This window comes from Trachymyrmex septentrionalis, unplaced genomic scaffold (assembly GCF_001594115.1).
Source record: "Trachymyrmex septentrionalis isolate Tsep2-gDNA-1 unplaced genomic scaffold, Tsep1.0 scaffold60, whole genome shotgun sequence".
Lineage (NCBI taxonomy): Eukaryota > Metazoa > Arthropoda > Insecta > Hymenoptera > Formicidae > Trachymyrmex > Trachymyrmex septentrionalis.
In genome coordinates this window covers 523,389-541,759 of record NW_017305779.1, presented here as the reverse complement: position 1 = coordinate 541,759, position 18,371 = coordinate 523,389, and the positions used below count along the sequence as shown (strand labels likewise).

Genomic DNA, 18,371 nt, shown 5'->3' with positions numbered 1-18,371 from the left:
GAGAGAGAGAGAGAGAGAGAGAGAGAGAGAGAGAGAGAGAGAGAGAGAATTGATGCCGACGCTCTCGCATTAAATGCATTACTAAGGTGCATCCTCCTCGGAGAAGGATGAAGAAAAGTGTCTATCGCGTCGATTCTCCGCAACATAAATACATGTCTATAGTCTTCGTCGTTGACTCGTAGAGTCGTCTCGCCGTCTCGCCCTTCGTCAAGCGTGACGCCGGTTAATATTTAATGATGACGGCGAGAAATGTCGGAGAGAAAGTAAAAATAATCGAAATACGCGATATGGGATAAAAATTAGAAACACCGAAGTATTTCTCGTCGGCTTCTCTCGTAGTCGAATATACGATGGTCTGTATTAATTGCATTTATATCAAAGAAAAAAACTTTAGAATATAAATTGTCAAACTGAAGTGCTTCTGAATTATGTCAATAAAGTATTAAACCATTAATTTTATACGTTGAAAGAGTAATGGATACTTTATATTCTCGTCAGCCTCTCCGTCATGATGCCAAGTACTTATCGCAATTCACGAACGAGAGATTCTATTTAGCCTTCCAGTTTTTATTGATCCGAAAAGTCGTTATCGGTATTCACGCATCCGAGAGCTTTTCGTTCCGCTGTTATCCATCAATCCGTTCTATCAGAGGCTGCCCTGGTTGCTCCGTTACCGAGAAAAGAGAAATGGTGACCCCTGCAACTTCTCGTGGTATCTCGTCAAGTCCCTATAAAGGTGACTAAGCCGAAATAGGCGTCTTTTCGTGCGTCCCGAAGAGACGGTTGGCTTTCTAACAATAAGACCGACACATCGCTTCTCGTTACGAAACTTGACGCCTTTGTATTTTTACGTTGAGCACACACAAATTGTATGTCTGTGTGCGACCTCACGTGATCCACGCTAATGCATGACAATAGACCCGGTCTCACCATAGAAAAGTCTCATACAGTTTCCACGGTGGCACCGTTTAACACGCGTACACATACGCGCACATTTCTCATCTAAGAAGCGAGAATAACGTTTTGAATCTTAGTTATGAATGCGCAATTTACAAGAAATGCGACAGTCTACGAAAGGAAAATTATGCAACTCTTTATAAAGACGCTGACTTTTAACATTTTGACTGCATGTGTATTCAATTGTGACACACCTATGTGAGTTCAGGATGCCACGTGTATGAATTTGATTATGTACACATTTATTTATTATCATTATATATGAACCGAGAATATTTTGCATTAACTGTATATAGCATATTCTGAATTCTGACTCCATCAACTTAACCGAAGATATTTATTTGAAAAACATTTTACTGGAAATGTTTTAAGTAAATTTTTTCAAATAAAAGTTTAGTTAAAATTACATTATATAAAATAGGGATGATTAATGCTTAGAGTTCCTAAAAGTGAGAGTCTGATCAATCTTCTAGTTTGATTAAAAATAGCGTACACTATGTACACTACACAATTATAAGGTGTCTCTAACTATAACATGTCTTTCAGTTTTTTCACCTGCTCAGTAATTATCTGATTGGTTTTGCCATTTTTCATCAAGCTAATTAAAAATAGAACAAGGTTAGATTATTACTTATAAGAACACAGTTAATCCGCAATATGCCACTAGTAGTATGCAAAATATTCTCATAATATCACGCTTAAAAAAATACGAGCTGTCTAAAAAAAATTAAAACAAAAAATAATAATAATATAGCAACCATACTTCACTAAAACCTATTTTTTGCACTTACGCTCTCTGATTATGTTTATTTTATTCATTTTCGTGTTGAACTATTTACTTTAAAATGGATATCTGTAAAAAGGATTCAGTAAAAGAAACAAACTTTGTTAAACAGAAGAAGTCTTTACTTTCAATAAACAAGAAGAAAATATTAATAAGATAAGATGATTCTTCTTTGCTTAATATTATAGTAGCACATTAAAGATTTCAAACCTTTATGATAGTACATCAAACAAAAAGGTTAAATGATATAAAAATAGTTCGACGCAAAAGAACCGATTACGAAAATCCGTGCAGAAGTCAAAGAATTAAAGCATAAATATCGATTGAATAAAATTTCTTGCAACATTTTTTTATTTTTCCCTAACTCGACCAAAAGTTTATTATACCTTTATTACAGGATAATAAAGTCAAAAATGGTATTGTAAAAATTGTAAATATTTTTGTGTTGTTGAAATTAACTATGATGCATTTTACATTTCGTTTGATTTATTTTTAGATGAATATAAGTATTATAATGACATTGGTACCAATTCTTGGATGATTGATGTCAGCTGGCGCCACTAAAAAAGAAATGTGCCATTTCTGTGTGTTACCACGCGCAAAAGAGATGTCTTATTTATACGCACGGGGCCATCGGAAGGAATAATTAGCGGCGCAAAAATAGTTTCGCAATTATACCGTGGCTTACACCAGTGAACCTTGTCTCGTCAAAAGGCTTCATCAAAGACTCGACGTTTGTCACCAAAGTCGACGTCGCCTTCGCGACGATACCGTCGACGACGTCGCTGTCAGACGTCATCCGGCTGATTTTATTTCTGTCTCGGCGGAAAGGTTTCGAAAGCTCATTCGCCTGCCCCGCCTTTAGCATTAGTCCAATACAGAACGCGAAATGCACTTCGAAAATCTCAAAAATCTATTTTCTGCCGGCGTCGCCCACGCCTTATTTCCAGGCCGATATCCCGCGCGTGCAATGTCGCGTATTTTTATCCGTGGCCCACATCCCCGAGGAGAAACACTACCTCATTATTATTCGGTCACTCGCGTAATCGAACGAGAAAAAAAATAAGAAGCATGTGGGAGACGCGAAAAAACGAAACTTCGCTCCATGACGGAGACCTGTAAACCCATTTCGAGCATCAGCCACTCAACACCCATGTTGCGCTGCGCGAGATTGTTCTAGTAAATTATTTTTTTACAACGTGTATCATAACCTGCCCTGGAAACGCCGTATTTCCTACATAAAACGGGATTTATTGTGGCGATAAAAGCGCACAATCGTTCTCCCGGACGTCCAAAGCTTCCTGAAATGAATTAGGAACACGCGGTTTGGGGCCGTGTCAGTTCGTCGGTTGGGCCGTTGAGCGGAGCAGTGGTGTAAGTCAGTAATAGCCTACCATAAATTTCGAAAGGTACAATGAAATTTAATTTAGGAGACATAATTAGGACGTAAACTGTTTTGACGTGACGAAAATTTAAAACGTTTTTTGTTGTAACACTTATTGAATTGATGATGATCGGGAATAAAATTGATGGTTACATAAGAAATTATTACATATCATTCAGGAATAAAAGATTATTTAATTTTTATCTCTTCCGACAACATCTGGCTGTCTAATGTTCTATTTCCACTAAATGTAATTCTTTTTACTTTGTTGAGAGCAACTTCAAACAAACTTTGATTAACTTAATCAACACTACTATATTTAATAATTTATTTATCAAATAATAAAATATTTAGTAAATATTAAACGAATAAAATTCTATTAATTAATAGAATTATGTTTAATGTGTCAAAAGAAGGATTAAGAATAACTTACTTTTTATCTTTTTCTATAATAATTTTTAAAACTAGAAAAAGATAAAGAGTTAATTGAACGGAGATTAAAATTAAATACTACATTGATAAAAACGGGTATCTGTCGCTCGAGTTAACCGATTAATGCCCGTTTCCACCAATATAGATTAACTTTAATCTCGGTTCGACTTACTCTTCGTCTTTTTCTAGTTTTAAAGATTAGAAAAAGACAAAGAGTAAGTTAAACCGAGATTAAAGTTAATCTATAATACATCATTGGAAATGGGCATAAGTTAATCGGAGTTTAATCGAAATCACCTTGTGATAACAGCGCGATTTTTTTCTCGAAAATCTCGAGTTTTCCGGTCCGTCAGTCCTTCGGAAACCACTAAATTCTTATTACACCAACTGATGACCTCGCGATTATGGAGCCGGTAATTTTTTTTCTTTTATTACCGAGGGCACAGCAGGAAATACTTAACTTGAGACCTTAAGACCCCATCGCCGATTACAACTGGTAAAAGTGACCGGTGCACGGAACACTTTCTACAATTAATTACAGAGCACGGGCGCGATTCGCATGTTTTTCAATGGCGGTCCTTATTTTCGTCGTTACGAATTGATTGCAAAGTACTGTCGTTCATTAAACATTCAATGAGTATCGTTTATTTTCAGCATTACGTTTCTCTCTCGTATGGACGTTACGCCAGATAAACATGAGTCACACATTCTTTCGCCACTTTGTTAGTCTGCTGTAATCCCGCGGAAGAAACGCCCAGGCTTTTACGGATTATACGCGCCGGTCGGCTAGTTTATTACTTACTTTGTACTTGCCCGAATCGCACCTTGCACGCGACAGGATTATCCTCGTGCGAAATAAATGGGTTCGAGGCCCTGCTCGCGAAAGCCGCACGAATGGAATTCTCACATTCGAATCAAGTTCCCGGATCCAGATTCAGCTTGGTGAATCACATTTTGCTACATCGCGTTTTTTGCTTGAAAATCTAGGTCAATCAGAATAACTATGATATTCTTAAAATATTCTTAACTATGATATTGTTAAAATTAATTATTATGGTTGTTATCTGCAAAATAATTCAATTAAATCTAATGCTTCAACGATCGGCCTTAATAAACCAATTTTTCTTAAAACTGATTAATATGTTTTCTCTATATTAGAAATTGTTTTATTAAAATCATAACTATTATCCAAATAATTATTATCGTATGATCTTTTCGTTTCTTTTCTCCGATTTATTATTACTTATTATAGAATGTTGCATTAATGCGACTTTAGAGAAATATTGTGTATTATAATTAGTATTAGTTGGTGTACATTAAAATTCGCTTTATTTTAAATTATGTGTTATCATTTGTGATACACAGAGTGCTGGTGGTGACGAATCCGACGAGGACACGCAATGCGCCTTGAGCGAAAAATGGACCTTCGAGAAGAGGACAAGACGCTGGTCACGCATAGGCGACGTCACAACGGCAAACGTCGAGAGGCTGCAAGCGATCGCCGGGCAAAATGCTGCGTCCGAGGACGACTCCCTCGAAGATCGTTTGGAGGCTGAAGAGGCGGAAGACACCATGCTGGAGAATCTACGGTACGGCAGCTTACCACCAGGAACTCTTCCTGATGGGGAAAACGGTACGCGGTTTCGCAGATCCGGTTCGGAGAGGCTACGAGACGGCGCAAAAGCTTTTCTGAGGCGCGTGGAGTCCCTAAAATCGCGACGGAGGAAACGCCAGAATCGTGACGGAGTGGTGATCAGCGGTCCTCAAGTGCTCGATGTGATGTCCATGCAGCAGAAGATGAAGGAACTGAACTGCGTGGATGTGTCGCCCACGGAGCCGGCACCGGTGTCCTTCAACGAACTCCTATCGGCTTCGCCTGTCACACAAATTCCCGGTTCGCCGGTCACTCTACCGGCCTCTCCTTATCATCTACCACCGTCCCCGATGGCGAACACGCCTAGTCCCTTCGGCGACGATTCCTCCAGCTACTGCTCGGATGGTTCGCAAGGTGGTGGACCGACGCCGACGCCGACTCGCACAAAGATGAATCGCGCCCGCCGATTTCTACATCGCGGGAGGGAGGATCAGGGCGCGCTGAGCGACTCCGAATGCCAGCCGATGAACTGGCGACACCGATATTTTCGTGATGCTAATAGCAATCACGCGAAGGTGCTAGAGTTCGTAAACGTACGTTCTCAAAGTTCCAAGGAGCGTTCCCAAAATTCCACGCCGGGAAAAAATTCACCGATCAACACTCGCGGCGGTAGCCTAAATCTCGGCAAGGAATCGCAGAGGTATCGCGACAAACTCGCGCAAGACAAGGATGAAAAGGCAGTACCTTCGAAGCGGGAGGATAAGATGCGCAAGAGCTTCCGGCGCCGTGATGAATCGCATAGGGAAGGCAAGTCGCTATCTAAAGAGGTGACAGTCTATCGAGAAAAATCTAGGTCCAGGAGCTCTGAATTGGCCGGCAGTCAAGAGAGTGGCTCCACTGTGGCTAGTAGGGATTCCGAACCGGAAGAAGAATTACCTAGGCACAAAGGTACCGTTGTGAGGTGGCACAGCTTCCAGAGAGGATCGCTCTATCCCGAACCCTTAGATCCATTGTGTCCTAGAGCGATGGCTTCCATGTCATGCGGACAACTTTTAGTTCTAAGAAAACTGGCACTGCTAAAACTCACAGCATGTATGGAACGATATTGTCCGACTCATCGCACTGGTTGGAACTGGGAGCTTCCGAAATTTATCAGGAAAATTAAGACGCCTGATTATAAAGACAAGACAGTTTTCGGAGTGCCACTCCTGCTGTCTCTACAGAGGACCGGTCAAGCGTTACCTAAATGTATCCAGATTGCTTTGCGATGGCTGAGAGCCAACGCTCTCGATCAGGTGGGAATCTTTAGAAAGAGTGGCGTCAAGTCGAGGATACAAAAGTTGAAGATCATGACGGAAACCCAGGGGGACAATATCAATTTTGACGGACAGCAGGCATTCGATGTTGCCGATCTTGTCAAACAGTATTTCAGAGAACTGCCGGAGGCTCTGCTGACGAACAAGCTCTCGGAGACGTTCATCGCTATCTTTCAACGTAAGTTTATGCGATTCTATGTTTTCTAAAGTATAATTCACCCCGCAATTCGTCGTAAAGTAGCCACGGCAGTGTCGCTGCGCTTAGCGTCGTGACACTACCGTGTCTTCAGATTCTTGAACACTACATTATGGGAATAACACACTTGGGCGTATATCCAACCTCTAATTCGGTTGCTTATAACTTTTATAAAAATAAACATATTGTAAACAATTTTGTTTAATCGAAATGTTATAGTATATATTAAGGAACATAACGGTATCAAGTAACGTATTTTTATTAATAAAAAAAATTATAAGCAACGGAAAAGAAGTATTAGAAAAAGAAAAGTCGAGTATGATATCAAAAAAGCATTTAAAAATTAACAACTATAATTAATCATACGGAGAGAGAAACATGATTTTATGATGGATCGGTTGTTTTCGCAGATGTACCAGTAGAATTGCGACCCGATGCTGTGCAGTGCGTCCTATTACTACTCCCGGATGAACATCGCGAGGCACTGGAAACTCTGCTCGATTTTCTCAATCATGTCGCCAGCAACTCGCCCTATAACCAAATGACAGCCTCGAATCTAGCTGTGTGTCTAGCTCCGAGCCTGTTTCACTTTAACCACAGTAACACAAACGTGACTAACAGGTCGAGCAGCGTGTCGCCACGTAGGCGAAAGACTGTGGGCATTCCCGATCAGCGGGAATTGTCGGAAAATAAAGCTGCTCACGACTGTCTTCTGTATCTGGTCAAGATGCATCGTGAATTATTCATGGTGAGTGCTAAAGCATCGTTATTCGTCGATCTCGATTGCTCGCGCGCTTGGTTCGATCACAAGCGTGAACGAGGGAAGGGCACGGCTCATGCCTCTTCCGGTTCTTTCAGGTCTCGTCGGACATGTTAACGCAGTGTCATTTTAATTATATGGAAGAGAGCATTCCAGTCGCTCTGGAGGAACTCGGTTCGGAATTGAAGCAGGATTGGAGGGGATACCTGTACGCCTGTACCACGGCGTTGCTGAAAGAAGCGCGAGAAAAGTGAGTATTTGTCATTATTATGATTCAATTTATTTGTGAAAAAAAATAATGAAGTAATGTAAACGGTTAAAAATTTTCAAATCAGAGATATATATCTTTATATAGACAAATATAAATGAAAGAAAGACTGAAAAGAATACAGTATATCGAGTCAAGATCAAACAAGTCATAAATAAATAAAAGTAATAAAATAATAAAATAAAACAAGTAATAGAATAATAAAATAGATTAACAGAAGATTTATAATGCGCTGAATTGAAGATTGTAATTCGTTCTAGCAGAAGTCGCGGTTGGGTCACAGTAAACAATCCTGCTGACAACAGCGTAGAAATGGCATATAAAAAGGTTGGTGATGGACATCCGCTTCGTCTCTGGCGAGTATCAACCGAAGTCGAGGCTCCTCCAAACGAGCTGTTACATCGTGTGCTAAGAGAAAGACACATCTGGGACCCACAACTTTTAAAATATAGACTGGTGACCAAATTGGACACCAATGTGGAGGTCTTCCAATACGCCACCGGGAACATGAGTCCGCTGCCCGCCCGAGATTATTGTGTATTAAGGTAAATTAAAAAAGTTACATCAGTTGTCATGATCAAAAATGTATTTTTTTTTATTTATTTTAAATAAAAAGAAAACACTTGAAAATTATTGTATTTTTATAAATAACAAATATTTTATTTTTTGTAAATTTATTTTTTGCGATTAGTAGAGATGTTTAATTAGTTTTATTAATTTTTAATTAGTATTACTAATTTTTGCAGATCTTGGCGAAATGATCTTCCTAAAGGTGCTTGCGTCATTGTCGAAACATCCGTGCAACATTCAGATGCCCCTGTCATGCTTGGAGGAACTCGCGGCATCGTTTTGGCCTCACGTTATCTTATCGAACCATGTGGTAGCGGCAAATCTCGCATAATGCATTTATCCAGAGTCGATACAAAGTAAGTGATATTAAATATTTTTCTTTATATAACCCACTTTATCTTATTCAATTCTTGACATTTATTCAGAAATACAGAAATTTATTTGAAGCGAGATTTATTTATCTTCATTTATTTAAAATTATTTAATTATTTTTAATTATTTCTGAAAAATTAATTCAATTTAAATGAATGTTAGTTCAACATCTTAACACTCGGAACTGTAAGGCGCTTCGTATTTAAAGTTTAATTATTTTTATTTATTAAAAAATAATTCTTTTATTATTTATTTGAAATAAATTTATATTAAATAGACTTGAGATTAGATGAAAATCCAAATGGAATATAATAATTTGTTTTCAGGGGACGCACACCTGAATGGTACAATAAGAGCTATGGACATATCGCTGCCCTTCATCTTAGCAAAATCCGTAATTCTTTCAAGCACACCACTGATGGACCTGAAAGTAAAGTTTGAGAACAGAGTACCGTGCAACAGCTATTGTTGCACGGTTCTTCTCCTTCTTCCTCTTCGTCCTTTTTCTCCTCCTCCACTTCTATTTCCACGTCCACCTCCATGTCCCCTTCTACTTCCACCTCCACGTCTATGTCTACTCTCCAAGTACCCGACGAGCAGCAATATGACAACAGGATCCTAAAGGACGTATTACAAGTCCAGCCTACTATCGATGAGGAATAATCTCCATCAATCAGCGCGATCAGTAACCAAAACCCACCGATGTTGTAGTTAGCTATGTTCAGCAACTGTTTTTGAATTTGAGATAAGCAACCTATTTTATCGTATAGTAGTATAGTAATAGAATCCCCCGTATGACGTTTACTGTACAAAAATCTTGCCGTCCGTTTGTTATAAAAGTTGTAAGGGATGGGATATAAAGAATGAGACTGGATAATCTTACTGAACAATTTTAATGAAGATGGCTCACGCGCGTCTCGATAAATCGACCATTTTGGAATATAAAGGACGACTCATTTGTGCAATTCTGACATCGTTATTGTTCGAGAATTTATAAATTCTACGAAGTTTCGATTGCAATTGGGCGCGACATCTGAAATTGCGTCTTACTGCAATTTTTTAATTTAATTGCATTTTAATACTGAAGATTTAAAAAAACGACCGATGAGAGAAAACGTTTCCGATTGCGAGATAAAAGATGAACGTCATTCGGTGTTTTCGACGACTATGTGTATGTGTTTATATAAAAATAGCGACTCCATGGGTTTATTCTATATCGTAGCAAGTTCATATCTTTGATAAAAATAAGATAGAACGATACATCAGAAAGCAAGAGTTGATATTAATGATATTTTCTTCATAATATCATATAATTGATAAAACTTCCTGATATAAAGTCATTGTTCTAACTTGTACAAAATATAATATAAATTAAATATAATTAATTTTTTTTACAATATTTTATTTTTGCAGCAAAATTTTATTACTAGACATGTCAAATATTTTTCTACAAATAGGCACATTCATAATATGTGTGTGCCCTGATGAAACTTTAAGATGAGCAAATGAAGTTGAGATTAACAATATTTTTCTCTTATAAAATCAATAAAATTTCTTGGTACAAAAAGTCATTATTTCGACTTGTACAAATTATAATATAAATTACGATACAACTAAATTTTTTAATATTTTATTTTTGCAGCAAAATTTTATTACTGAACTTCATGTTAAATATTTTTCTATAACTAAACACAACTATAGTATGTGCCCTGATGAAACTTTTAAGATGAACAAATGAATCCGTGGGACCGAATCATAATTAAATGTCGCTATGCAGAATCATTCAAGCTTGTAGAATGCACCAATCAGCTATTGGTACAGCTGACAGTTGTAAACGAAACCGCATCTAAGTTGACAGCGTTCGTTACCATTTATAATGACGATGTTGATCGATTAATGTTTCCGTCAGGCTCCTAAAAATGGGACGAAGCCTAGATAGGGTATTGTTTGAAAATACAGATTTCACATGCATTTCATATATGTTTTTTTGGACCAAATGCCAATTTTTCTATCACATAGAGTATCACATTAAAGTAGTCGACTCACGTCTCGAGAGAGGAATTTTCTTCCTCTCTCATAAGTGTTGTCACACGTAGACGAACCGATATGTAATATGTCGCGTACGCATGTATACATGTGTCTATTTATAAATGTGCTCTTATAAGCACATGTTTGTTACATGTAAAAGAAAGAACTACGCCGTTTCAGTGTCAGAGTTACATGATGCACTGCTGCGCCATTTAAGCTGTTGTATGAAAAAATACATAGTGAGGCTACATTTAAGTAAAAATAACTTGTGGCTATATATACACACACATATACACACAACATTTTCGAGAAAGTTACCTATTGTTTCTGTTTTCTTACAGCACCAAATGATTTTATTTTGTCTTTTTACTTATAATTGATAAAATATTTTAAACTTTTTTATTTTTTGTGAAATAAAATAAATATGTTTCATATAGCGATTTGTGTAAACGAAGCAGTGCATTGTGCAGCTCTGCTCGTTATCATAGATTTATCGCCGAAGTCACAATGGCCGCGGTAGTTCGAGCAATGCGAAAGGATTTTGAGTAAAGTGTAAGTTTCCAAATCTTGTTGTTCCATCATGTTCCGCGAGTGGTATGAAGACTCCATTCGATGTAAGCAATCACTGTTACTCGTGTCGATGTTAAGAATTAAAATGAACAAAAACAAAAATAATAATTTTTGCCGTGTCTATTATCGTCGCGAGTTAACTAATTGCGCTCGCTAATTTAGGACACACGCTTAGGATGTTTAATCGTTTGACATGTCCGTATGCAACAATTATCATAGGGACCATCACGTGGGTGTAACAAATAACTGGATAGAACGTTAGACATAAAAGTAATAAAAGAAGAGAAAACCAGATTGAAATTTCCAGTATGCGCATCACTCGACAATAACGTGATGTTTAATAGTCATAACAAAATTCTATTTGATGGATCAAATCATTTGTTACGCCCATGGATCGTTTTGTTTGAACCTCAAACAAACAGGAAAATGACCTGCGTAAGATGCACCTCATCGAATTGAAACTCTAAGTGTATTTTAACGTAATACTAGTCACTTACATTATAGCCGAGAATTATGGATTATGACATAGATTTTTATTGTGCAACGTTGCGCCGAAAATATTTAAAATATTATTAATTGCTGCTATATATATTATATATTGACGTTAAGCAATCATACAAATATATCATATTTTTGTGTCAAAAAACGCCAGTAGAAACGCGACGACCAAAATGGAGATGCATTGTCGGCGTTTCTTTATATTTGTAACGATATATGAACGTCTTTATTCTTGTAATCCGTGTTCCACTAGAATGTAAATATGTATATTATATAATAATGAGCAACACAAAGTTATATACTCATTACAAAACATCTTCCTATTCTTATCGATCCGCTTTCATTGCTCTCCTTCATTAGTTTTATTACCGCTATTGCTTGGTCAGTCTAATTCTTTTTCAGCTGTTTATCAATTGTGCGAACATTTTATTTCAATTTCTTTCACATTGATAGCTGTATTCACATTGTTTAATCGATAAGTTGTGTTACTATGGACGATGCATCATCCTGACGTTGTTCAGGCTTTTGTTGGGTGAATATATGTTGGATCGTTGGGTGTTTAGTTCTCCTCGTGGTTTCTCATGACAACTCGCTGATGCATTTAGCATAATTCATTTTGACATTTAAGTCAAATTAATAATTATAATTAATAACCATCCATTCAAAATAAAACTTCAAGTTTATAAATTATTTTAATAGCACAGGAATTTCAATTTTAGTTAACAGTTGAAAATTTTGACTTGATAGAAATGGTGAGATTGCACGTGAAGAAAGGTGACGACAGCCAATTTTTATATGATACCGATGTGGAGGCGAATGTGGACGATGTCATATCTGACATCGTAGTGATTTACAATGGTCGTTTGAAGATTTCAAGAATTTGTTATGGTAAATTTTATTACTCTACTTACTTTATATACTCTTTACAGTGGCAGATTTCCAAATATTGAGAAAATAGAATTAAACATACATTTAAGAAATTTCGAATTATTTTGGCTACTTTGAAGAATCATAACTATATTGTAAGATTAAAAGGTAAATATGAAGAAATAATTTTTTATTGTACTCTTTTATATTAAATTCAGGACAAGTACGAAAATTCTTTTTTGTTACATTATTAGTCTTATCCGATACCATTACTTCTTTTATGACACAAAATTAAGTTTTTTTTTAAATATAATTTAAAATTTAAGTTCTAAGAAATATTGAACAGTATGTACTATAAGAAACGAATAAGTTGCAATGAAGACAATACCAATTATTTTTTACAAGTTTTTGTGGTACGAGGTGAACTTATGTGGCAGGCCCTGGCCTTGCAGTCAGAATATTAACGCGAAAAATCCATTAGTGATTATCTCTTTCGGAGCACACCCGCGGCTAGTAATAACAGCATGTAATAAGAAGTCGAGGCTTGAGTTTATGAACCCATCTATCCTGGCCATCGTGTGATATTAGTCACGCGGGATAATTATACGGACTTATATACTTGAGTACGGTCGCTTACTCTCCCTCTCGCGCGTTTGCCCTCTCATAAGTATCTCTTTCGTGAAAAACAGAGATCGAGGAGCTGGCTAAGCACGGCGTGATGTTACCACCTGACATAATGGGCCTCACGGACGATCAGGTCGAGGAGCTCAAGCTCAAGGACGTATGGGTAGACAAGTGCGTGCCCATGGGCGGTTGGACTTTCAACAAAGACAAGATCGGTACGTAACATTTTTCGCCGGCCTCGCATAATAATAGATTTTACTATAAAAATTAACGCCTCTTGTCATAATCAATAATGAATCATAGATCTTTCATAAGAACTGTTAAAAAAAAATGCCTGCGGAGCTAATAAAGAAAGCAAAGTATATTCATTTTTTTTAAATACATTAGCTTATAATTTGTGATATTAATTACCTATATTTTATTTATTTCATATTTTAATGATAAATGCAAGCTATACTACTAAAATTATTATATATATATATTTTTCTTTTTTTATTTTTGATAGCTTTTAATTTCTATTATTATATTTTCTATTTGCCTATTTTTCTCTACTTTTTAATAATATCAATAAAACTTTAAAATAATTATCGTAAAATTATCTTGATATTTTAATATTTTGTAACGAAAATAATCTTACTATTGTATAAAACAAATGCATGAAATATTTTGTTATCGAATTTCTTATTTTAGTTTTACAAATATTTACAAAGTAATATAAAATTTTACTGAAAATAAATTGCACGAAATTGTTTAAAGTTGCACATGTACATCTCACATAATAAATTAAGACTGAGTTTAGATAAATACAGGTCGCAGGAATGGCAGACAACCCAACGAAAAGATGCAAGAGGTGCTGAACAAAACTATTGAGGATGCACGTACCATGACATCGAAAGTAAATGCAATTTAATTTGTTACATTTTACTCTTTCTAAATTTTCGGTTCACAAATTCTTTAATATCATTTCATGTAATCGCAGAAATTAGTGCAACAAGAGAAACTGGTTACTCAAAAGACAGTTCAAGAAGCTTTGGATTTGTTAAGAGGCGCCGTGACGATTGTTTATCCGATGGGACTTCCACCACACGATGTGATACGTAAAGAGTTTGAGAATACCGAAGATCTCACCGGTACTCAAGCTTCTCTCGAGGTATGTATGTATTGTGTTTTAAATATTTATAATTAATATAACAATATAAGACAACACAAATACTTCAAAAATTGTAATCATATCCTCCTTCGATTTTAATAAGCTTTGGATATGTTAAAATAAATATAAAAATAAGAGACATATTTTTTTATAGATGTACGTTAAAAAGACACTCAGACAGAATGCAAAAATATCATGACGTACATTCAAACAAATTTAATTTGTCATTTAAAAATGCTGTACAGATGGCTAAAAGGAAAAGCCAATCTAGAAAATGTTATTTAAATTTTTGTATCACTCGTGAAGAAATTCATGTTGGAAATAGGCAACATCTTTATCGACATTTGAAAAGATACACACTTGTTGCAGGTAATCGATATGCAACTGGCTCAACTATGGTTCTCCGGAAAGGAGTTATTACCTGGGAAGAAGATGAAGGACTTTGTGGGTAATAACGAGAAAACCAAGGTGATCGTGAAACTACAAAAGAGAGGATCTGGAAAACCAGCGAGGGAGCCATTAATGTCAGAAGATGAACGGAAACAATTAATGTTGCACGCATACCGTCGTCAAGAACAGCTGAAGGTAAGTGTCCTTTTATACAATATATCGATGAATATCTCGGATGAATCATTTACAATAAGGTATGTACATTTCTCTAATAACTGTTGACAAACAAAATGTAGCAATCATAAAAACATACATCAACTGGTTTTAATTGGATCTCAAAAAATTTGTATGAAAAAATTATCAAGTAACATTGACGTTAACAACAAATGGTGATCAAGCTGTAGTTGAACTTAACGCGTTCTGTTTTATCCCTAAATGCTCGTTCAAAAATCAATAGCACGTACAAGTTAGAAATAGAAATAATTGCAGAATTTTTTAAAAATTTTATAATTTTTTATCAATAAAATAATTGATATTGCAAAATTTGCAATGTATTTTTAAATAATTTTTATAAAACAGAATCGATTTTAATACTACTCATGAGATATTCCAGAGCGAGAACGTACCTTTAAGTCGCCTCCATTGATCCACGTGCTTAGGAAAAGATAGTACATGCCTATCGATCACGCGCGTGTCCTCTGTACGCCCTATTCGAAGTAGGGTAGCTTATTTCAGAAACAGCTCGCAAGCTTGTTTAAGTTGATACTGATCTTTCAAGCCGTTTATGTTGACACGTGCTTTCTCTAATTGCAAATTTTCTCTTCCAATAATCTAATACTTCTGAAGCATTGATCAAAAATTAATTTAATTTTAGAATTCTACAGAATCTGTAACACTACGTTGATTTAAACAATATTTTAATAATAATATATTGTTTTAACATAGGTGTTTAATTTACGCAGTTTAAAATATTCACGATATAAAATCGCAGTATAAAATAATATCGCAGTTTGTTTATACATTAATTATTTCCATTTATATTAAAATAGAAGAATCCCTCAAATTATTTATTATTATAAAACTATTTTATACGCAATAAATTATGATGTAATCGTTTAATACATAGAAATACATAGAAATATCTATAAATTATTTTTTATTTACGTAAAAATATTTTTGGCTTTTTAATAATTCAAATTTAAAATAGTAACATAATATTATACATAAATACATATTGTGATTTAAATAGTTTATTTAAATAATTTAGATGTTATGGATACAATTGCAGAGATTATGCCAGTATTCATAATTTATTCTTATTTCAAGACTATCTTAAATAATTATACTGCTTACCATCTTAAAATATTAATACTGCTTTGCGATTAACTTGTGACAACTTAAGACTGTACTTAAGACAATCTTAACTGTAAGATTATAAATATTGGTATAAAGGGTAGGTGAACTCGTAGAAGCAAATGTCTCATTTCTATTATTTCCATTATCGATCTGCAGTCGCAGCAAATAACATCTAGTACGACTTCCACGTATAGTTATTGTACAATACATAGATCAATAATCAATTAAGAGAAGCTAATGTTTCAAGATAATCTATTATACATACCTCGTGTTTTATTTAATCTATTTTTATTATCATGAAGTGTACGAAATACGTGAACATCTTTCTTTAGGTAGCAACAGGTATGCTAATTTTCCCAAACTGTCCGCTTGAATAATCATAGATCATAGTATTTTGTCAAGGGCTAATTAACTAAATTGTTTTTTAAAGGTTTATCTTTTCTTCATGTCGTTTCTTCGAAATCAAATTTTAACCGAGTGTGGAATATGTGTATTACAAAAAGACTGCAATAAAAAATATACAGAATATATAAATAAATCTGTCTCTTAAAATTTTAAATCGGATATATTATGTAGCAGAATTAATGTCTGCGTGATTTAATAAGGTTATTGTTCCAAATTTTCAAAAAATAACAATATGAAATATATTAACTTTATAAATCATATTAAATTGAAACGATAATGGTCAACAATAATATTAATAGAATTGTTATTATTATGTAACAGGAATACTGATTTCGAAGCTTGTTTTTTTATTAAAATTAATTTCAAAACACTTAGCAAATTAATTTTTCAATCTCTATTATAAAGTTAAAACTAATCTTGCTACTATTATTAACAGAGAAAAAAATACTATTATAATTTTTTTTAAGCATCTTAATAATTTGTTATTTTCCGACGAAATTTCGCATTAATTAATAAGTATAGGGGAAATTAGGTTTAATTTATTAAGTCTATTAATTTATAAAATTAATTACATTAATGTACTTCGTATTTTACGTCGTCTTAAAGAGACTTACATGAATAATTAAAAAAAATATTCTCATTAAGAATCTCCTTAAGAATTATCGGTCGATTTAGTCTCTAATTGATACGTGTCTCACACAGGAAATTGCGTCCGTGAATTTTTATGACGTTTGGTTTGCTCTCCTTAAGAGAACGACAGAAACAGGCCACGGTGTTTGTTGCAACGTAATTTGTTCAGTTCGTCCAATGGCCGTCCCTAAGTTCCAATAATTTCTCTCGCTAAAGAACGAAAGTGTAGTTTCTATCACGTTAGAATTCTCAATAAAATTTTCATCTTAATTCGATATATTTCGATCTGTGTAACGATCGGTATTTTACTCGAATACAATTAGTTTCCTTTTAATTAATTTATCTATAATAGAACATATATCTATATATACTGTTATGTAACATGATGAATATATACACTTGTTACGCGTGTTTATTATTTTTATAGAACATATTTCACAATATTACATAAAGGAAAAAACTTTAAACTAATTTAATTTAGCATTCTTCAAAAATTTATTGTTGAATATAATAGATATATGGTATATCGATATTAAGCTGCCATTTTTAAGCAATATACTAACGATGTGATAGGTACAATTTCTATTTGTATCTACTTATGACGTGGGGAAGCTTATAAATCCAAATAACTATCCTATGTTTTTTATGATACAATTCACTTGCGGTCGTATCTCTATTATTCACTGGTTGTCCTATCACGTAATGCGGTCCTCTAGAATTGACGTGTCTGAAAGCTTCCATTATTTGGTCATCATTTTTATGTTGACCTAAGACTTTCCATCAGACATCGAATCATTTTACAAGCTTTTTGCGACGCGTCGATGCGTAAATGAGAAATTCTATCTAATGGCTCTCTCTCTCTCTTTCTCTCTCCGCTCTCTTTCTCTCTGTATAAATTGCGATGCGCGATAATGAGCATGTAACGGTGTCTACATTATGAAGGATCCTTCAAATATTGAGCGACAAGCTGCGTGATTGACAGGACGCACTTGATTTTAATCTGCAGTTATGACGAATGTAGGTCGATGACAATTCAGTTTCACGTTTGTTTTTATCAGAGCGATACAATCGCATTTTAGTAGTTTGAGAGAACGATAGGACTTACAAGATGAGAAATTCGAAAAGATAAGAATTAATTAATCATGACGATGATTAATTGTTTAGATAAAAAAAACGTTTAGATAGTATAAATCATTTGCAGGTATCAAAAGATCATGTTT

General features: G+C 35.0%; 2 protein-coding genes across 3 annotated transcripts in view; both read left to right on the top strand.

Moving 5' to 3' along the window:
• LOC108752602 (rho GTPase-activating protein 7) overlaps nucleotides 1–9,903 on the top strand; it is a 220,473-nt gene extending 210,570 nt beyond the window's left edge. Inside the window, exons 10-15 of one of the 2 annotated variants that reach the window (XM_018493545.1) lie at nucleotides 4,923–6,645; nucleotides 7,074–7,411; nucleotides 7,522–7,673; nucleotides 7,955–8,236; nucleotides 8,438–8,617; nucleotides 8,960–9,903. In XM_018493545.1, the coding sequence (XP_018349047.1) occupies nucleotides 4,923–6,645; nucleotides 7,074–7,411; nucleotides 7,522–7,673; nucleotides 7,955–8,236; nucleotides 8,438–8,617; nucleotides 8,960–9,074 (2,790 nt within the window). In that variant the 3' untranslated portion in view covers nucleotides 9,075–9,903. Of the gene's footprint in view, nucleotides 1–4,922; nucleotides 6,646–7,073; nucleotides 7,412–7,521; nucleotides 7,674–7,951; nucleotides 8,237–8,437; nucleotides 8,618–8,959 lie in introns of both variants that reach the window. The other variant, XM_018493544.1, reaches the window with a different exon arrangement.
• Nucleotides 9,904–12,280: 2,377 nt separating this feature from the next.
• The window catches only part of LOC108752558 (UPF0769 protein C21orf59 homolog), a 60,770-nt gene continuing 54,679 nt past the window's right edge, over nucleotides 12,281–18,371 (top strand). The window contains exons 1-5 of the mRNA XM_018493440.1: nucleotides 12,281–12,617; nucleotides 13,286–13,435; nucleotides 14,030–14,115; nucleotides 14,200–14,370; nucleotides 14,740–14,955. Coding sequence (XP_018348942.1) covers nucleotides 12,479–12,617; nucleotides 13,286–13,435; nucleotides 14,030–14,115; nucleotides 14,200–14,370; nucleotides 14,740–14,955 — 762 coding nt within the window. The 5' untranslated portion in view covers nucleotides 12,281–12,478. The remainder of the gene's footprint in view (nucleotides 12,618–13,285; nucleotides 13,436–14,029; nucleotides 14,116–14,199; nucleotides 14,371–14,739; nucleotides 14,956–18,371) is intronic.